Source organism: Xyrauchen texanus, chromosome 4 (genome assembly GCF_025860055.1).
Source record: "Xyrauchen texanus isolate HMW12.3.18 chromosome 4, RBS_HiC_50CHRs, whole genome shotgun sequence".
NCBI classification, from domain to species: domain Eukaryota; kingdom Metazoa; phylum Chordata; class Actinopteri; order Cypriniformes; family Catostomidae; genus Xyrauchen; species Xyrauchen texanus.
In genome coordinates this window covers 14,596,553-14,615,854 of record NC_068279.1, presented here as the reverse complement: position 1 = coordinate 14,615,854, position 19,302 = coordinate 14,596,553, and the positions used below count along the sequence as shown (strand labels likewise).

The window sequence follows — 19,302 nt, the reverse complement described above, 5'->3', positions numbered from 1 at the left end:
GGCCCGCTGTGAGCCTATCGAGGTGGACTGCAGGGGATTTCCAGGGCAGTCTCTTCACCGGGCACTCAGGCTCCTTGGCATCAGAGGGTTGCAGGAACGAAAAGCCACCAGGAACATTATTGAAGCTGTGGAAAAAGCTTCAAGGTGGTTGTGGATCAAGAGGGGGGATCCATGGTGTAGCGTGCTGCTTGGACACAAGCTGGGGACTGATCATCCCCGGTTGGGTCACCCAGGTGGGGGTGTCTGATGATTAGACCCGAAACACCCGACGACCCTGGGTTCATCACTGATGATGTGTCCAAGCCGCATCATCTACATACAGATGGTGTTTCTCTAAACTAATATAATCATCATGACTCACATGAGATGAAGACTCCAGTCATATTAGTAACCTTATAAAATCAGTTTTATTGTACATGTAGAGGGTCCCCTCATGGGGGCTGCCATGTTAACATAACCAGCCGAATACTACTTGCTTAATCTCAGTAACCTTTAGACACTTTCACTTGTGAATTAAATTAATCACGGCAGACTGAGAATAGTGACATTTCTTCAACGGCATTTTTAACTGAAAACGATTGCGTTTGAATGATGCGGCATCCATGCCCCTTGGTGTCAGTGTAAGTCCAAGACGACATGAACAAAAACTGACTGAGTGCACTTATAACCCAAAAATGAAAAATCTGTCATAATTTACTTACCTTCTTGTTGTTCCAAACCAGTATGAATTCCTTTCTTCTGTGGAACACTAAAGGAGATGTTAGGTAGAATCAGTCACCATTCACTTATGTCACATCTATTTTTTTCTATGAAATGAAAGCAAATGGTGACTGAGGCTAACATTCTGCTTTTCTACTGAGATTCTACTTTTGTGTTCCATGGAAGACATAATGTTGTCATGAGGGTGAGTAAACAATGAGAGAAATTTAATTTTTGGATGTACTGTACTATCAATTTATGTTTATTACATGTTACATTAGTTACGATCTCTCTCTCTCTCTCTCTCTCTCTCTCTCTCTCTGCCACTCTCTCAGGGTTGGATGACTGTTTGCTGCAGTACATGAGGACATTTGAGAGAGAGCATATAACTGGAGAGCAGCTGCTTCACATTACCCATCAGGAGTTGGAAGAGCTTGGCGTGACCCGTATCGGACACCAGGAGCTTATTCTGGAGGCTGTGGACTTACTCTGTGCACTGGTGTGTATGTGTGTGTGTGTGTTTGTGTATTAGCGTGAGAAAGCTGTGATAATTATGTGTTTGTTTTGTATTAATGACACAACAGACATTTTAATCGAACTCCGCTTAACACTGAATGATTAGCACCCAGCAGGAATCTTCCAACCAGTACACAGTGAGAGGAGTGAGTGTGTGTAGGGTAGTGAAGATGCATTTTACATTCTGATTGGCTGCTGGCGTTACTGTAAATCAGTAACTGCATCCTTGTTCAATGTCAGGCATGTTTCTATGACAGTGATGTGCTACTTTTATATGCATTGGAAATGCGGTTCAGGATTTGGATGTAGGCTCTGTTAAAATGATAGAGAATTTAAGTATTATTAATCATATTGATCAAGCGACTCACAAATCATGAATAGTATTAACAGTGACTGTATCGGCTTTCCAAATTAAGTGGTCGATCTAGGGATCGTCTTTTTATTATTTTTTTTTATTTGCTTCACTTCTACCAGTTGATTTTGCTTTAAAAATTCAATTTATTATTGAAACACAAAATACTTTCTAAAATATTTCTAAATTCAAATTACATTTGTTTTTTGTTCAGCGAACAGAATTAACAAACAGAGACATACAAAACAGGTGCCATCCAAGGCATCGTCTTGAAATATATTTTTCTCCTTATAAATGTTGTATCGAACCTTTTTTAGAACAGAGTCATCTGTACCAGATTATTCCTAAAAGTTCTGCTGACCTTCCAGAGTTTGTTCTCTGAAAATCTTGTTCTTTGCTTTGCCGTGTATACTGACAAACAGAGCTGGCTGGAGACTTATTTAGATTCAATGGATGTTTCAAAGAGCTTTTAGAATGGTTCCATGAATACCAATTTCAAAGAGCTTACCTGAGAGGTTATTGATATGAGGATCTACAGTTTTTAAAAAATTGTTGGAGCACAGAATGGGTTTCTGTATGGTAATCTGTATTGTAAGCTCTAATTGATGCAGTGATTGAAGTGCCTGAATTAGATAAGAGAATTACAGTCACGACAGCGGTGGTTTATTTCCATTCAGTGGAAAAAACAATATAAAGAGAAAATGAGAAGAGGAAGTCAGAACAGACTGATCTCACAGGGAAGTCAGAAACAGTAGGGTGACTTTTTTTGAGCTAAATTCATCTGTGCTGACCAAAATTCAAAGCACAGATCCCAGTGACTGAAGCGGGAAGTGACCATAAGGGCTCGACTTTCCAGGTGAAATGTCTGCAGTGGAGCGCCAAAGGCGATTGGAAAAGCAAGTTGGTTTTAGCTGTGAAGGATGTAATACAGTGAAGAGGAAAGCATATTTTGTTAACTCTACCCCCAAACCCTAACCCTAAACCTAACCATTAGTGGAGTAAAAATATATTCTTAGAAGGTAAATAAAAACCTCAGAATCATACTGAATTCGCTGTGATTGTGTGATGCAATTACTTCCTGGTATGAATATGGGATAAAAACCCAGGTATCCCACGAGGCTGATGCAACTCACTTGTTTGCTCCACAAGAGAATGTAATCATGCTTGACGCAATTATAAAATAAAAAAATAATAAAAACAAAAAGAAACATAGCGAAATCAAACGTTTGTTACCAACAGATTTGGAAGACAAAATCATGAATCAGAATGATCAAGCTATGGAAATATTCAGCCAGCTTATTCACAGAAATTATGAGATACAGAAATGATGGGTTTTAAGAACACGCACCAAGCAGCAGTTCTGAGCTAATTATATTTATACTGTAATGATTTTTTCAGATATGAATGGAGACTTGATTATGTTTTTTATTGCGTTTAACTATGTAGGCAGTGTTTGATTTCAGAGTAACCTTGTTAGTGTGTAATGATTCCCCCTCTGTAGTCTGTAAATGTGTGTGGACATTCAGAGGATTTTCTGTTATCCTCTGTTTGTTGCTGTGTCTTTTATGTCTCAGAATAAATAAAAGAATGTATGTTCAACCTTGAGATTAAAGGAATAGCTCACTCAAATATAAAAATTATATCAGCTATTATATCAGAATGTACAAGCTGCTCTTTTCCATAGATAGGTATGGAAGGTGATCACTGCTTTCAAGCAAGATTTTTAAAGGACTATTTCAAGTTCAATACAAGTTAACCTTAATTGACAGCATTGGTGGCATAATCATAATTACCACAAAAACACATTTCGACTCACCCCTTCCTTTCCGGTACATAAAGCTAAAAAACAACAACAACAAAAAACAATAGGTTACAATGAGGCACTGAATGGGGCCAATTTTTTTAGGTTTTAAAGGCAGAAATGTGAAGATTATAATTTGACGGTTGTCTTACTGTGCGTTCAGACCAGAGGCGACGAGAGCGTCAAAATTCGCTCTGGCTGCCCTGCCAACAACGCTCTCGAAGATTCGTGGATGCTCTGACGTATTTGAAATAGGCGGCAGTGTTCGTTGAGAATGCTTGTGTAAAGGCGTTCAATGGAAAGGAGGAGGCGAGAACCGGCTTGGCAATATAAATAATATTTTTAATGATAACCTTAAAAGACAAAACACACACATGACGGACATGTCCGTTAACGTTCTCTCTGTAAGCAAACAGGGACAGATAAAATATTACGGGAAAACCCGCCACGGCAATAATCAGTTTCTCCTCCATTTTGTCTTCGAAACTAATGTTTGGTGGGAACCAAATGTACACGGTTGTGTTCTCTAGACTTCGCTAGAGCGGATCACTTCTATATTCCAATAGGGTTGCCGCTGAACCGCGTCAAAGTTCATTACCATAATGTTGGCTGCACTTGAACTTTCCTCTGATGCCTACACCGCCCAAGACTCGCCGCGCTGCTTCTCGCCGCTGTCATAGAAAATGACTTCCGGTCGATTTCTGGTCTGAACGCACGGTTAGGGTTTTAGGATTTACGACGTTATGTTGTCATGACAACAAAGTTGTAAAATTGGATATGACTGCACAGAAAAGGTTAATAAGTGGTTTTATTTTACGGCTCTCTGGAATACTCGATTCTGATTGATCAATGGCGCCATCTAGCGGACTGATATTTCTGAGAAACAACCGTACATCCACAAATCAGATCGCTCATCCGGGTAGTGCAAGCCATCTTTTCTGCTTCTCTGATCACTAAGCTAATAAAAATTATTTCAACTTAAACCAATGTTCCATGTGCATTAATTTAGTTATTTGGCAAGTAGTCTTTTAATGAGCTGGACAGTGAGCAGTCAGCCATTCATTAATTACAAAATAAAAACCAACAGAAATGTGATGCAGAACGGAGTTTAAATTTAGCTGTTCAGAGATTTCCTTCTCACATAATTACATAACTTCAACTCCAATCAGTGTTTCATGTCCATTTATTTATTTATTTGGCAAATAGTCAGGTAGTCATTTGCACTGAATCAACACCAACAGAGTTGGATTGGCGCTGTTCAGCTATTTATTTCTTCTTATATTGTATTATACCACTGAAATACTAATAGTTATCTCAAATTGTTAAAAAATAGTTTATGAAACTTAAGCTTAATTTTTTACTATTCTTACTAGTTTAAATTAAGTTACAGTTATTCTCTAAACCCCCAAGAGAATAACTCTTCAGACTGTTCTTCACACAAAGCTATCATATGGCTTCAGAAGACTTGAAAATGTAGCACAGAAGTTGTATAGACTACTTTATGATGCTTTTATGGTGCTCTTTTTCTTATTGGAGCTTGATAGCCCTGGACAGCTTCTGTCATTGTATGGAAAAAGAGCATCTCAGACATTCTGCTTAGTATTTTCTTTTGTGTTCCATGAAAGAATGAAGGTTCAGAGGTTTGGAGTGACATGAGGGTGAGTAAATAATGACATTATTTTATTTTGGGGGCAAAATATTCTATTTTAATATTACAAAGCTTACACATGCTTGTCACTAGAGGGGTTCAGTGACAGGGGTTCTTGTTATTGGATTTTGTAATGTCAAGCATAAATATTTCTACAAATATGTTTCTTCTGTTGCAGAACTATGGTCTAGAGACAGAGAATTTACGGACTTTGTCACACAAACTCAATGCATCAGCTAAGAATTTGCAGAATTTCATCACAGGTCGGCGCCGTGGGGGCCATTATGACGGACGGGTCTCACGGCGCCTTCCAAATGACTTCTTGACTTCAGTTGTTGATCTCATTGGAGCAGCAAAAAATCTGCTGGCATGGCTGGACAGGTAACAAAACTGACCTTAACAGAACCTGGAATGAACAGAACTGAACTGAAATGAAAGAGATTAATACAACCTCTGTAAAGCTGCCCAAAATAACAGAATAAAAGCAAATACAGTAAATCTGGCTTTTATTGATTTTATGAAATAAGGTTTGTTTGTCTACTTCAATTCCCTCATCTCTTTTTGTATATTTTGCTTTGTTTGCAGGTCTCCATTTGTCAGTGTTTCTGAATACTCAGTGCTGAAAAATAACATTGTTCAACTCTGTCTAGAGCTAACGACCATAGTACAACAGGTGTGTGTGTGTGGGCAGGTTTAAATGGTTTAAATGACTTTTTTTAAGGTTACAAACTGGTAATTACAAGGGTATTATGCTATATATGTGGTTTATGAGGACATTTCTAGTGTCCCCATGATTCAAATCACTTAAAAACATACTAAACAATGTTTTATTGAAAATGTAATTTTTTTTTTTTGTGAGGGGTAGGGTTAAAGGATATAATCTATAGTTTGTACATATAAAAATCATTGTCTATGGAGAGTACTCATAATGATAGCTGCACCAACATGAGTGTGTGTGTTTGTAGGAGAGAAATAGGTGTATGAGTGAGTGTGTTTTGATATGTAACACACAGCACAGTCCTTTATTCTTACTTTAACTTGTTTTTTCTTCTTCTCAGGATTGCACAGTGTATGAAACTGAGAATAAAATTCTACATGTGGTGAGTGCTTTTCAGACCATATACACAATCTCTCTTTTTTTACTCACAAACTTATCCTATACTTAAAGGACAACTTTACAGCTCAAATAATATGTTTTAACAGAAGACTTAATGTAACAGCTTTTTTAAAATGATAAGATACACATTTCTGTCTTTAACCCACCAAAATTCACCTCCTTTATAAGTGCCTCACTGTAACCTCGATTTTTGTGTGAATCAAAATGACTTTTTGTGGTAATCAACATTGTGCCACAAATGCTGTCGATTGAGCTTAACTTGTATTGAATATTCCTTTAAGGATCTTCCATTGTTCTTAACTTAAGGTAATTGTAATTACTACACTCTAACCCTATCCATTACAGTTCATACACCTTTTGGCATTGTATATGAATTAAAGGCATACAACATAAGCTCTTCCAATAGCATATAATAACATAATTCAACTTTCAAATTGACCTGCAGTTTATAAGAACAAAAGACAATCACATTGTGAAAAATTAAGTACAGTTGGGTGAAAACAGAAATGTAAAGTTTCTATATACAGTCAGGTCCATAAATATTGGGACATAGACACAATTCTAATCTTTTTGGCTCTATACACCACCACAATGGATTTGAAATGAAACGAACAAGATGTGCTTTAACTGCAGACTTTCAGCTTTAATTTGAGGGTATTTACATCCAAATCAGGTGAACGGTGTAGGAATTACAACAGTTTGTATATATGCCTCCCACTTTTAAAAGGGACCAAAAGTAATGGGACAATTGGCTGCTCAGCTGTTCCATGGCAGGTGTGAGTTATTCCCTCATTATCCCATTTACAAGGAGCAGATAAAAGGTCCAGAGCTCATTTCAAGTGTGCTATTTGCATTTGGAATCTGTTGCTGGCAACTCTCAATATGAGATCCAAAGAGCTGTCACTATCAGTGAAGCAAGCCATCATTAGGCTGAAAAATCAAAACAAACCCATCAGAGAGATAGCAAAAACATTAGGTGTGGCCAAATCAACTGTTTGGAACATTCTTAAAAAGAAAGAACGCACCGGTGAGCTCAGCTACACCAATAGACCCGGAAGACGACGGAAAACAACTGTGGTGGATGACCGAAGAATTCTTTCCCTGGTGAAGAAAACACCCTTCACAACAGTTGGCCAGATCAAGAACACTCTCCAGGAGGTAGGTGTATGTCTGTCAAAGTCAACAATCAAGAGAAGACTTCACCAGAGTGAATACAGAGGGTTCACCACAAGATGTAAACCATTGGTGAGCCTCAAAAACAGGAAGGCCAGATTAGAGTTTGCCAAACAACATCTAAAAAAGCCTTCACAGTTCTGGAACAACATCCTATGGACAAATGAGACAAAGATCAACTTGTACCAGAGTGATGGGAAGAGAAGAGTATGGAGAAGGAAAGGAACTGCTCATGATCCAAAGCATACCACCTCATCAGTGAAGCATGGTGGTGGTAGTGTCATGGCGTGGGCATGTATGGCTGCCAATGGAACTGGTTCTCTTGTATTTATTGATGATGTGACTGCTGACAAAAGCAGCAGGATGAATTCTGAAGTGTTTCGGGCAATATTATCTGCTCATATTCAGCCAAATGCTTCAGAACTCATTGGACGGCGCTTCACAGTACAGATGGACAATGACCCGAAGCATACTGCGAAAGCAACCAAAGAGTTTTTTAAGGGAAAGAAGTGGAATATTATGCAATGGCCAAGTCAATCACCTGACCTGAATCCGATTGAGCATGCATTTCACTTGCTGAAGACAAAACTGAAGGGAAAATGCCCCAAGAACAAGCAGGAACTGAAGACAGTTGCATTAGAGGCCTGGCAGATCATCACCAGGGATGAAACCCAGCGTCTGGTGATGTCTATGCGTTCCAGACTTCAGGCTGTAATTGACTGCAAAGGATTTGCAACCAAGTATTAAAAAGTGAAAGTTTGATTTATGATTGTTAATCTGTCCCATTACTTTTGGTCCCTTAAAAAGTGGGAGGCACATATACAAACTGTTGTAATTCCTACACCGTTCACCTGATTTGGATGTAAATACCCTCAAATTAAAGCTGAAAGTCTGCAGTTAAAGCACATCTTGTTTGTTTCATTTCAAATCCATTGTGGTGGTGTATAGAGCCAAAAAGATTAGAATTGTGTCGATGTCCCAATATTTATGGACCTGACTGTATATATATATATATATAGATATATATGTGATGATCAGGGAAGACAGACAAGAGTGCGGATCCAAACGCGGGCTTTATTGGGATAAAGGACAAAATAAACAAACACTAGAACAAAGCAAAGTCCACGATGGGAAAACAGGCAGGAACGCGAGAACAGCAGGGGAACCTTGGACGGACAACAGGGTAACCATGAACGGGTAGACAGACTGATAGGGAACACGGACAGAAGGCGTTTAAGCAGACATCGGAACTGATACACGGAAACGTGATACTAGCATTAACGAACGACAATCACAGAACAAACAGACAAGGCTTAAATACACAGACAGAGAACAAAGGAACCAATGAGCCAACAAAACCAATGACAGATTAACGAAGACAGGTGATAATAATGAACAGTGAGCGGGAAAGCCGACAGAGAGACAGTGGAGCTAAACAAGGGACAGAAGTGAACCTACGGAGTGTAGAAAGTGACAGAAGCGGAAAACAGAGAACACGGGGATCGTACATAGCGGAGCTAAACAAGGGACAGAAGTGAACCTATGGAGTGCAGAAAGTGTCAGAAGCGGGAAACAGAGAACACGGGGATCGTTACAATATATTAGGGCTGTCAATCGATTAACATTTTTAATCGAATTAATTACATGGTGTCCCGATTAGTTAATCGCAATTAATCACATTATTTGTATACAATATACAAATATCTGCTGAGAAAGCCCCTCATATAACAATAATTCAATATATAATGATTATACATATTTATATCAATAAATAACTATACATAGTTATCTTTAAATATTTAAAAATTATATATATATATATATATATATATATATATATATATATATATATATATATATATATATATAAAATAACAAATATTCAGATAATTAAAATGCATTACATTCTTGTGGCAGAAGAATTAATCATTGATAAGATAATACAAAAAGCGGCTTTAGAATACAATGTATTGTTTACTACTGTATTACTGGTCATAAGACAATCATTGTCATACAGTTCACAGCAATCCATTTCACAAGTGAGATTGTCAATCAGTTCGAGATTTATTATGAGGGCTTGTTTAAGGACCCGTCAATTTACATCTATGTCAGCCATTTTTTTTTTATTAATGCTTACAAAACTTTTACATCTAGAGCCAAGAGGTATATTAAAACAAACAACAACAAAAAGGAAAATAAATAAATAAACAGTTTAAATAAAAATATCAAATTGTTTACATATTTCAATAAACTTTACAGCTTTCTTGTTACTCAAATTGGAAATTCTTCTTAGGTATTCCTGAACCTCTGAATTAAAAATGATATCTAATGGTTTATATCCACCATACTTAAATTTATGAATATTAAACTTTGCCAACAAAAGCAGAACATTTATAAAATAAGATTCCTTATGAAGAGACATGTCATAGCTAAAAAAAACCCTGAATAAAACATTTTCAAAACAAAGTTGAAAGCTGGGAATGATATGATCTCTAGCAATCTTGCAGAAATCAGACCAAAAACAAGTCGAGTAGGGACAACTCCAAAATAAATAAAAAATGTTTTCCTCCTGCAGACCACAAAATGTACAGAATATATCGACATCACAATTAAATCTCTCTACAAGAAAATAATTAGTGGGGTAGTACTTATAAATAAGTTTGATTTTATTTGTGATTAAATATTTATGGGGTAATTCTCCCCAGCCACACCCTGCGTCAGATATGCTTGTGTAGTGTCTCAGGTTCGTTGCGTCATAAATACACTCAACTAAAGGATTATTAGGAACACCTGTTCAATTTCTCATTAATGCAATTATCTAATCAACCAATCACATGGCAGTTGCTTCAATGCATTTAGGGGTGTGGTCCTGGTCAAGACAATCTCCTGAACTCCAAACTGAATGTCAGAATGGGAAAGAAAGGTGATTTAAGCAATTTTGAGCGTGGCATGGTTGTTGGTGCCAGACGGGCCGGTCTGAGTATTTCACAATCTGCTCAGTTACTGGGATTTTCACGCACAACCATTTCTAGGGTTTACAAAGAATGGTGTGAAAAGGAAAAACATCCAGTATGCGGCAGTCCTGTGGGCGAAAATGCCTTGTTGATGCTAGAGGTCAGGGGAGAATGTGCCGACTGATTCAAGCTGATAGAAGAGCAACTTTGCCTGAAATAACCACTCGTTACAACCGAGGTATGCAGCACAGCATTTGTGAAGCCACAACATGCACAACCTTGAGGCGGATGGGCTACAACAGCAGAAGACCCCACCGGGTACCACTCATCTCCACTACAAATAGGAAAAAGAGGCTACAATTTGCAAGAGCTCACCAAAATTGGACAGTTGAAGACTGGAAAAATGTTGCCTGGTCTGATGAGTCTCGATTTCTGTTGAGACATTCAGATGGTAGAGTCAGAATTTGGCGTAAACATAATGAGAACATGGATCCATCATGCCTTGTTACCACTGTGCAGGCTGGTGGTGGTGGTGTAATGGTGTGGGGGATGTTTTCTTGGCACACTTTAGGCCCCTTAGTGCCAATTGGGCATTGTTTAAATGCCACGGCCTACCTGAGCATTGTTTCTGACCATGTCCATCCCTTTATGGCCACCATGTACCCATCCTCTGATGGCTACTTCCAGCAGGATAATGCACCATGTCACAAAGCTCGAATCATTTCAAATTGGTTTCTTGAACATGACAATGAGTTCACTGTACTAAAATGGCCCCCACAGTCACCAGATCTCAACCCAATAGAGCATCTTTGGGATGTGGTGGAACGGGAGCTTCGTGCCCTGGATGTGCATCCCACAAATCTCCATCAACTGCAAGATGCTATCCTATCAATACGGGCCAACATTTCTAAAAAATGCTTTCAGCACCTTGTTGAATCAATGCCACGTAGAATTAAGGCAGTTCTAAAGGCGAAAGGGGGTCAAACACAGTATTAGTATGGTGTTCCTAATAATCCTTTAGGTGAGTGTATAAAATGTTTAGGTCACTGTGTCAAGTTAAATATAGTTTAATACTCAATCTTTAAACACATCTTGAGATCCCTTAGATTGCATTTGCGCTCCTTCAAGTGTTTTGTTCACTGCATAAACTGCGCGTTGCTCATACAGCTGAAATTTCACTTATTGCCCTCTGGAGTAAACAGGTGGTACTACAAGCTTGCATTCCTCTTCCTTATCTTCCTTATTATGGTCAGGGGGGCATTGCGATTAAATGCGTAACATTGTTTAACGCATTATTTTTTGTAAAATTAATCACACCGATTATATATATATATATATATTTTTAAAGAACTTGCATAAATTATTCAGTTAAAATGTTTCGTGGGTTAAGTTGTCTGAATTGTCATTTTGAGGTGGAACTACTTTTGTTGCTGTATGAAGTTCTGGTAATGTGTTATTAACATAATTCCTGCATGTTTGCTTTAAGTAAAATTAGCTTTATGGATAGTTATGTCAGTTCTATGCAAGCAACATATCCTCACATGTTGTTTAAAAGAAGTTGTACTATATTTGTATTTATTTATAATAAGTTATTTATTAAGAAGTTAACTATTAATATATTTTTGGTAACTTTGGTCCTCACAAATATAGTACGCACATTCAAAAAGGTTCTCATTCATGGTCTGCCCTTTAAAAATGTATTCGAAATGTGATTGTGGAGTCACATGTATCCAGCTTGCTCTGAAGCAAAAATCTGTTATGAGTGTGTGATTGGGGGTGTGCTTGTGTATGCACATGTGTGTTTAGCCTAATGTTGGATATCTTGAATAATGCAGATTGTGAATTTTTCTCCATTGCCTGTAGAACAGAAAGGGAAAGAAAGAGAGAGGGAGAAAGGTAGAGAGAGGAAGATGAAAGAAAGAATATGGCATGAATTAAACTATATAGCATGTGACTTTTTAGATCAGACAAATGATGCATTGTGGGCATATTTCATGTAAATGTAAATTATCTGGATTGTTGTACTGCTGCCAATTTACTCCCTGTTCAACAGCTATGATTAGACTGAAAGGTTTACAACTTTTTCTCTTTCTGTTTTATCTGTCTTTACAGTGTAAGACTCTTTCAGGTATCTGTGAGCACATTATTTCATTGTCATCCGATTCGCTGGTGTCACAGTCAGCCCACCTAGAAGTTGTTCATCTAACTAACGTTATGCCTAGTGAGGGCCTAGTGAGTAAACAATGCACCTTTCGTTATTGACAGAACTGCATTCCAAAATTTGAAAAATCTGTTTAAATCTGGTATAAATGTAAAAATATATAAATAATTTTTTACAACAACTGGCAACCCCTCATTCTCTCTCCTCTTTTCAGGGCATGTACATCAAGTCCACATATGACGGTCTTCATGTGATCACTGGAACCACAGAGAATGTAAGTTTAGAGGTGTATTCATTCTTTACACGTCTCAATGAGTGTCCTAACAAATGTTTTAGTGGAGTGTGTTCATTTAAATCCCACCCATCAAAACTGTAATATTCATAAACAACTGCCAACCTCAGTCTTTCTTACAAAATTTTGGGCAGCTTTTGGAAAATAAATTTCATACCATGCATAAAATATTTTGCTACCTCTTTGATATCACTAAAATACTATAGATGTCCTGAGAAATAGGAGTAATTCAGTGGCTAAGTATAGTAGTGGAAATTAGCCAAACAGCTGAAAATGCTAATAGCACCATTAACAGTTACAATAGCACTATTTAAAGCACCTTTGTGCATCCTGAAATGTTTAGGTTTTTCTGTCATTGAAATTTACAGTTCCCTATCTGTCACTAACTCGATGTTGAGGGGTCGCTTCTTGGAAGCCCAGACATCTCTGATCTTGAGAAAAGGCCAATGAAAATTGGCGTGTGGAATTTGCATGCCACTCCCCTGGACATACGGTTATAAAAGGAGTGACGCTTCAAGTGCACATCAGATATCTTCTTCGGAGCCGAGCAGTCAAGTTCACAGAGCTAAATAGTGGTCCAGGAGCACCACCTTTGGCCCAACCTGGTCGAACCAGGTTGGCCTATTCGGCGGCACCGTAGAGGATTTCGCCCAGCAATCCTCAGTGGTTAAAAGGCAGACAGGGACCATTCAACACATCCTTCCCCGGCGCTGTTTGTCACCAAGGGCGTCCCATTGTTGCAGCAACACTGGCTCCGCCTCAGCCCACCCCAGTAGGCTGGCCCCGGCGTCGAGCCACACGCAGAAAGTAGACACCACCCATCTCATGGCTGGTCGCAAAGAACACAAGAAAGGCTTCAAAGCATTCCCCAAGACAGGCAGTCCAGGAAGTAGGAGACCTGCTGCACAGGAGCTGGTAAGAGCACCAATCCTTCCATGGTTGGCCGGGTGGAGGTTCTTTATTTTCTTATCTTACCTCTCCGCATGCCCCAAGGGTACCCACATTCTTCTCATTTTCTGGGGCTCACAGTCGGTGTCCACGGGCGTCGTTATCACGACCACCGGGCACCGTTTTCTCTCTCTGGCAGGCATGGCGCCTCAGAGTTGGGCCTCCCCTCCCCCACGCGCCCAGCAGTGGCAAAAATCTGCCCCTTATGTGATGGTCTCCACAGGCTACGAGGATGAAAATCCTCCTCCCCCATCCCAGGCTGTTCCGGGAGCGGTCACAAGGAGCCAGGTAAGTGCTTTGATGTCTCTAGACTCAGCACCTCAGGCTCCGCCCCGTCACGAGGCCCTGTCCGCTGGTACATCTGACACTGTAGTTTCCTTAGTCCCTCTCGTGTGGAGCTTGGGGGCATGGCTCAAATATCTTGAGGACTGGCTAATGTTAGCATGTTTTGTGTGCACAGGGACCTGGTGCTCAGGCACCTCAGCCACTTGGGGCTTCGGGTCAACTGGGAAAAGTGCAAGCTCGCACCGGTTCAGAGCATCTCTTTTCTTGGTATGGAGTAGACTCGGTCTCAATGACAGCGTGCCTCAGTGCTGGACTGTCTGCATGCATTTAGGCAGAATAATTTGGTCCCATTGAAATCCCTTCAGAGGCTCCTGGGGCATATGGCATCCTCAGCGACAGTCACACCGCTCAGGTTGATGCATATGATACCACTTCAGCACTGACTACAGAGCCGAATCGAGAGATGAGCATGGCGCCACGGCACATATCGCGTTCTCGTCACGCAGGCTTGTCGCCGTCTATTCAGCCCCTGGTCAGACCTAGCTTTCCTACGGGCAGGAGTTCCCCTAGGCCAGGTCCCCAGGCACGTCGTGGTTATGACAGATGCCTCCCAGCGTGGCTGGGGCGCCATATGCAACGGGCACTCAGTCGTCGGCCCTTGGACCGGCCCGCAACTGTGTTGGCACATCTACTGCCTCGAGTTGCTGGCGGTACTACTTGCCCTGAGGAGGCTATTGACGTTAGTCCGGGACAAGAATTTGTTGATCCGGATGGACAACACAGCGACGATTGCATACATCAGCTGCCAAGGCTGCCTACACTCTCGTCAATTTTCACAACTCACCCGTCGTCTCCTCCTTTGGAGTCCGCAGCGGCTTTAGTCGCTGTGAACCACCCACATCCTGGGCCACCTCAACAGCACAGTGGACGTGCTGTCGCGACAGGTTATGCTCAGGAGAGAGTGGAGACTCCACCCTCACTGCAGAACAGACTGGGTTCAATGCTGCGGGCTGGAACAGACTCGACAGGGCAAGACAGGAACTGACACGTGAGAACCTAACAGGGTGATAAACCACAACAAACTGGCAAAAGACAAAAAACACAATGAGTTAAATAGGAAAGGAAATGAGGAGGGTAATAAGGAAAGCAGGTGAAGCAAACAGACAATAATGAGGTAAAAAGGGGCGGGGTCAGGACAAGAGACAGGAGAGCGCATGGCAAACAACTTAACAAGAACCTTGTGCTCACAAAAAACACAACAGACTGGACAGGAAGAGCACATGGCACTGAAGCCATCATTGCCCATGTGCTCAAACAAACACAAAGACAAGAAAATAAAGCACATGTCAATGAAGCCATCATTAGCCATGTGCTTAAACAAAAAGTCAAAACCAGACAAGAGACTCAAAACTAAATCCTGACATGCTGTGTTTTTAAATCTCTCCTCCATAAGGAAACTGACTCTTTCTGTAAAACCTTAACTGTGATTGTCTTCAGATTGTCAGTGCCCATTTCTGGCAATACTGCTCTAATAAAGGACATACTGTGCTGCAGTTCTTCTTCTGTGGGGATAGCAGAACCAGGTCATCCACACAGAGCAGGCACTTGATTTCAGCGCTGGGTGGAGTGAGGCTTGGAATAGTGAATTGTTCCAGTGCTGTTGTTAAATCATTTATGTAGATGTTAAATTAGGTTGGACTCAAGCTACATGCTTGAGTCCAACTACTCTTTTCAATTCCCGTCCTTGCTGTAGGAACAGAATTCTTTTCTTTCAAGATCTTAACGCACATTTCCTGTTCAACTAAAAGGATACAATTTCAAATGGTCTTCCAATTCCAGATTATAGAACAAGCCACCAAAGCAAAATCAAAAATATTTCTGAATTATTTTGAAAATGTTTCTGAACTGGCATTTTATGGTTTAGCTGATAAAGATTGGGCTAGTAACCGAAAAATTAACCATCGTGCCCTTGAGCAAAGCACTTCACAATTAGTTTTCACCCAAAAATAATACAAAACCTTTGTGTGAGGAACAGACAGAACGGCTGAACCAAATAAATAAATAATATAGTACATTTGCTAATGGGGTAAGACAAAAATTCTAAGGGAAAACAAGTAATTTCTTCTTACCCAATTGGCATATAGTCTTTTCTTTTTTTTAGCAGAAACCCCACTTAATTTCTTTTGATTTCTCTAAAAACATTTAAGAATTAATATATTTTTATTTATAAAGCCATGACTCTCTCTCTCCCACTGCACTTATCCCTTTCCTCGGCTGATTAGTCCGATTGGGGGCCGGGCGTGCATAGTCACTGCACGGCCCCACCCTCCTCCTCATCACAAATACAAATTTAGAAATATAATACACTTTATATATACTGTATATTGCAGTGTAAACAATTTACTATACTTTCTAACTATGAAATCTTCAGATGCTAATTTCAGCTATTTATGCATTAGTGTGTAGAGAGTGATAGTGACCAGGCAGGTGAGGAATGAGGATCTATACGCAGCTTTAAAGTAAACAAGAAAGCACAAAATAAATCAAAAAACAGGGAACCTAGCACAGAGCATAACAAAACATGCAAGAACTGACAAATAAACTGAGGGAACCAAGGGCTTAAATACACAAGGGAAAACAAGGAACACCTGGGGAAACAATCAGGGAATGAGAAAAAATCAGGGGGAAACCAATCATAAAATGAAACTACAAAGAACTACAAAATCCTAACAGGAAACAGGAACTAAACAAGAACTTCAACATAAAAGCACAAAAACAAAAGACAACAGGGAACATGTGACAGTGAAAATGATCAGATGAGTTATGTTTTGTTAAAAATACTAGAGAAGTTCAAAGAGAAGGTCCGCATTCAGACATATGTGATACTACAATATATCACAGAAGTGCTTTTGTAATTATTGCTGTCAGATTTATCACTTTATGGAAAAGGGTAATAAAACTCTTTATCTCTCACATACAGTCTCCTGCAGACCAGTGTAAGAAGATCCATGCCGGTGATGAGGTCATTCAGGTCAATCACCAGACAGTGGTTGGTATCATTATCTGGGACAAGTTGTCATCTGTGTGTATATGAGTGTAGAGTTTGCATATTGGTGCATAAATGTGTATTAATATCTGTACAGATTGATTATAAGTGTATGCTGAAGGGATATGTACACTCACCTAAAGGATTATTAGGAACACCATACTAATACTGTGTTTGACCCCCTTTCGCCTTCAGAACTGCCTTAATTCTACGTGGGATTGATTCAACAAGGTGCTGAAAGCATTCTTTAGAAATGTTGGCCCATATTGATAGGATAGCATCTTGCAGTTGATGGAGATTTGTGGGATGCACATCCAGGGCACGAAGCTCCCGTTCCACCACATCCCAAAGATGCTCTATTGGGTTGAGATCTGGTAACTGTGGGGGCCATTTTAGTACAGTGAACTCATTGTCATGTTCAAGAAACCAATTTGAAATATTTCGAGCTTTGTGACATGGTGCATTATCCTGCTGGAAGTAGCCATCAGAGGATGGGTACATGGTGGCCATAAAGGGATGGACATGGTCAGAAACAATGCTCAGGTAGGCCGTGGCATTTAAAAAATGCCCAATTGGCACTAAGGGGCCTAAAGTGTGCCAAGAAAACATCCCCCACACCATTACACCACCACCACCAGCCTGCACAGTGGTAACAAGGCATGATGGATCCATGTTCTCATTCTGTTTACGCCAAATTCTGACTCTACCATCTGAATGTCTCAACAGAAATCGAGACTCATCAGACCAGGCAACATTTTTCCAGTCTTCAACTGTCCAATTTTGGTGAGCTCTTGCAAATTGTAGCCTCTTTTTCCTATTTGTAGTGGAGATGAGTGGTACCCGGTGGGGTCTTCTGCTGTTGTAGCCCATCCGCCTCAAGGTTGTGCATGTTGTGGCTTCACAAATGCTTTGCTGCATACCTCGGTTGTAGCGAGTGGTTATTTCAGGCAAAGTTGCTCCTCTATCAGCTTGAATCAGTCGGCCCATTCTCCTCTGACCTCTAGCATTAACAAGGCATTTTCAGCCCACAGGACTGCCGCATACTGGATGTTTTTCCCTTTTCACACCATTCTTTGTAAACCCTAGAAATGGTTGTGCGTGAAAATCCCAGTAACTGAGCAGATTGTGAAATACTCAGACCGGCCCGTCTGGCACCAACAACCATGCCACGCTCAAAATTGCTTAAATCACCTTTCTTTCCCATTCTGACATTCAGTTTGGAGTTCAGGAGATTGTCTTGACCAGGACCACACCCCTAAATGCATTGAAGCAACTGCCATGTGATTGGTTGATTAGATAATTGCATTAATGAGAAATTGAACAGGTGTTCCTAATAATCCTTTAGGTGAGGGTATATACGGTATGTGTATATATCTGAATCAACTCGCTCTCTATCAGGTTGGCTGGCAATTGAAGAACTTGGTCAATTGTCTCCGTGAGGACCCGAGTGGAGTCATTCTCACACTGAAGAAGAGACCGCAGAACACTCTGGGCTCCACCCCTGCACTGCTAAAGAATGCCCGCTGGAAACCACTTGCCCTGCAGGTGAGTGTGTGTGTGTACTGTCAGGATAGTTCAATGTGTTTGTTCAAGTGTATCCATTTAATATGTATTGTGTGTGAGTGTGTGTGTATGAGTACGTCTCAGATCAGTGAATGAGTTCTGTATGGCTTGTTGCTATGGCACCCAGAGCTCCATGGTTGCTCTGGATACAAGCATCAGACAGATGTAGTTATCTACCTTTTTCTTGAAAGCGGAAGTGTCCCACGATTCGTCTGATTTCCGGTCTCAAGTGTATCAGCATATTTTATTAGTGGATAATGTAATGTTTAATGTAATGTTTAATTGGTAAACATTGTCCAAAAACATGCCAATGGGAGAGTTATGTTGCGCCATGTGAGTGTCTGATGTGTGAAAGGCGAGCTCTGCACACTTTGATAGTTATTTTTAATTTTGTAATTTTGGGGGGATTTTCCCCCCTTTTTCTCCCAATTTGGAATGCCCAATTCCCAATGTGCTCTAAGTCCTCATGGTGGCGTAGTGACTCGCCTCAATCCGGGTGGCAGAGGATGAATCTCAGCTGCCTCCACATCTGAGACCGCCAATCCACACATCTTATCACGTGGCTTGTTGAGTGCATTACCGCAGAGATATAGCGCTTGTGGAGGCTTCACACCATCCACTGCAGCAGGCACGCACAACTCACCATGTGCCCCACCGAGAGCGAACCACATTATTGTGATCACAAGGAGGTTACCCCGTTTGACTCTACCCCCCCCCCCCCAGCAACCGGCCAATTTGGTTGCTTAA

At 40.3% G+C, this 19,302-nt stretch overlaps 1 protein-coding gene across 2 annotated transcripts in view; it reads left to right on the top strand.

Moving 5' to 3' along the window:
* Positions 1-19,302, top strand: part of LOC127643131 (connector enhancer of kinase suppressor of ras 2-like) — a 62,559-nt gene that overhangs the window by 14,879 nt on the left and 28,378 nt on the right. For both annotated transcript variants that reach the window (XR_007970459.1, XM_052125713.1), the window contains exons 2-9: positions 1,035-1,198; positions 5,195-5,397; positions 5,602-5,689; positions 6,075-6,116; positions 12,373-12,492; positions 12,636-12,695; positions 16,927-16,995; positions 18,391-18,537. Coding sequence is in view for 1 of the 2 variants with exons in the window: in XM_052125713.1 (XP_051981673.1) it covers positions 1,035-1,198; positions 5,195-5,397; positions 5,602-5,689; positions 6,075-6,116; positions 12,373-12,492; positions 12,636-12,695; positions 16,927-16,995; positions 18,391-18,537 (893 nt within the window). In the remaining variant the exon portion in view is untranslated. The remainder of the gene's footprint in view (positions 1-1,034; positions 1,199-5,194; positions 5,398-5,601; positions 5,690-6,074; positions 6,117-12,372; positions 12,493-12,635; positions 12,696-16,926; positions 16,996-18,390; positions 18,538-19,302) is intronic.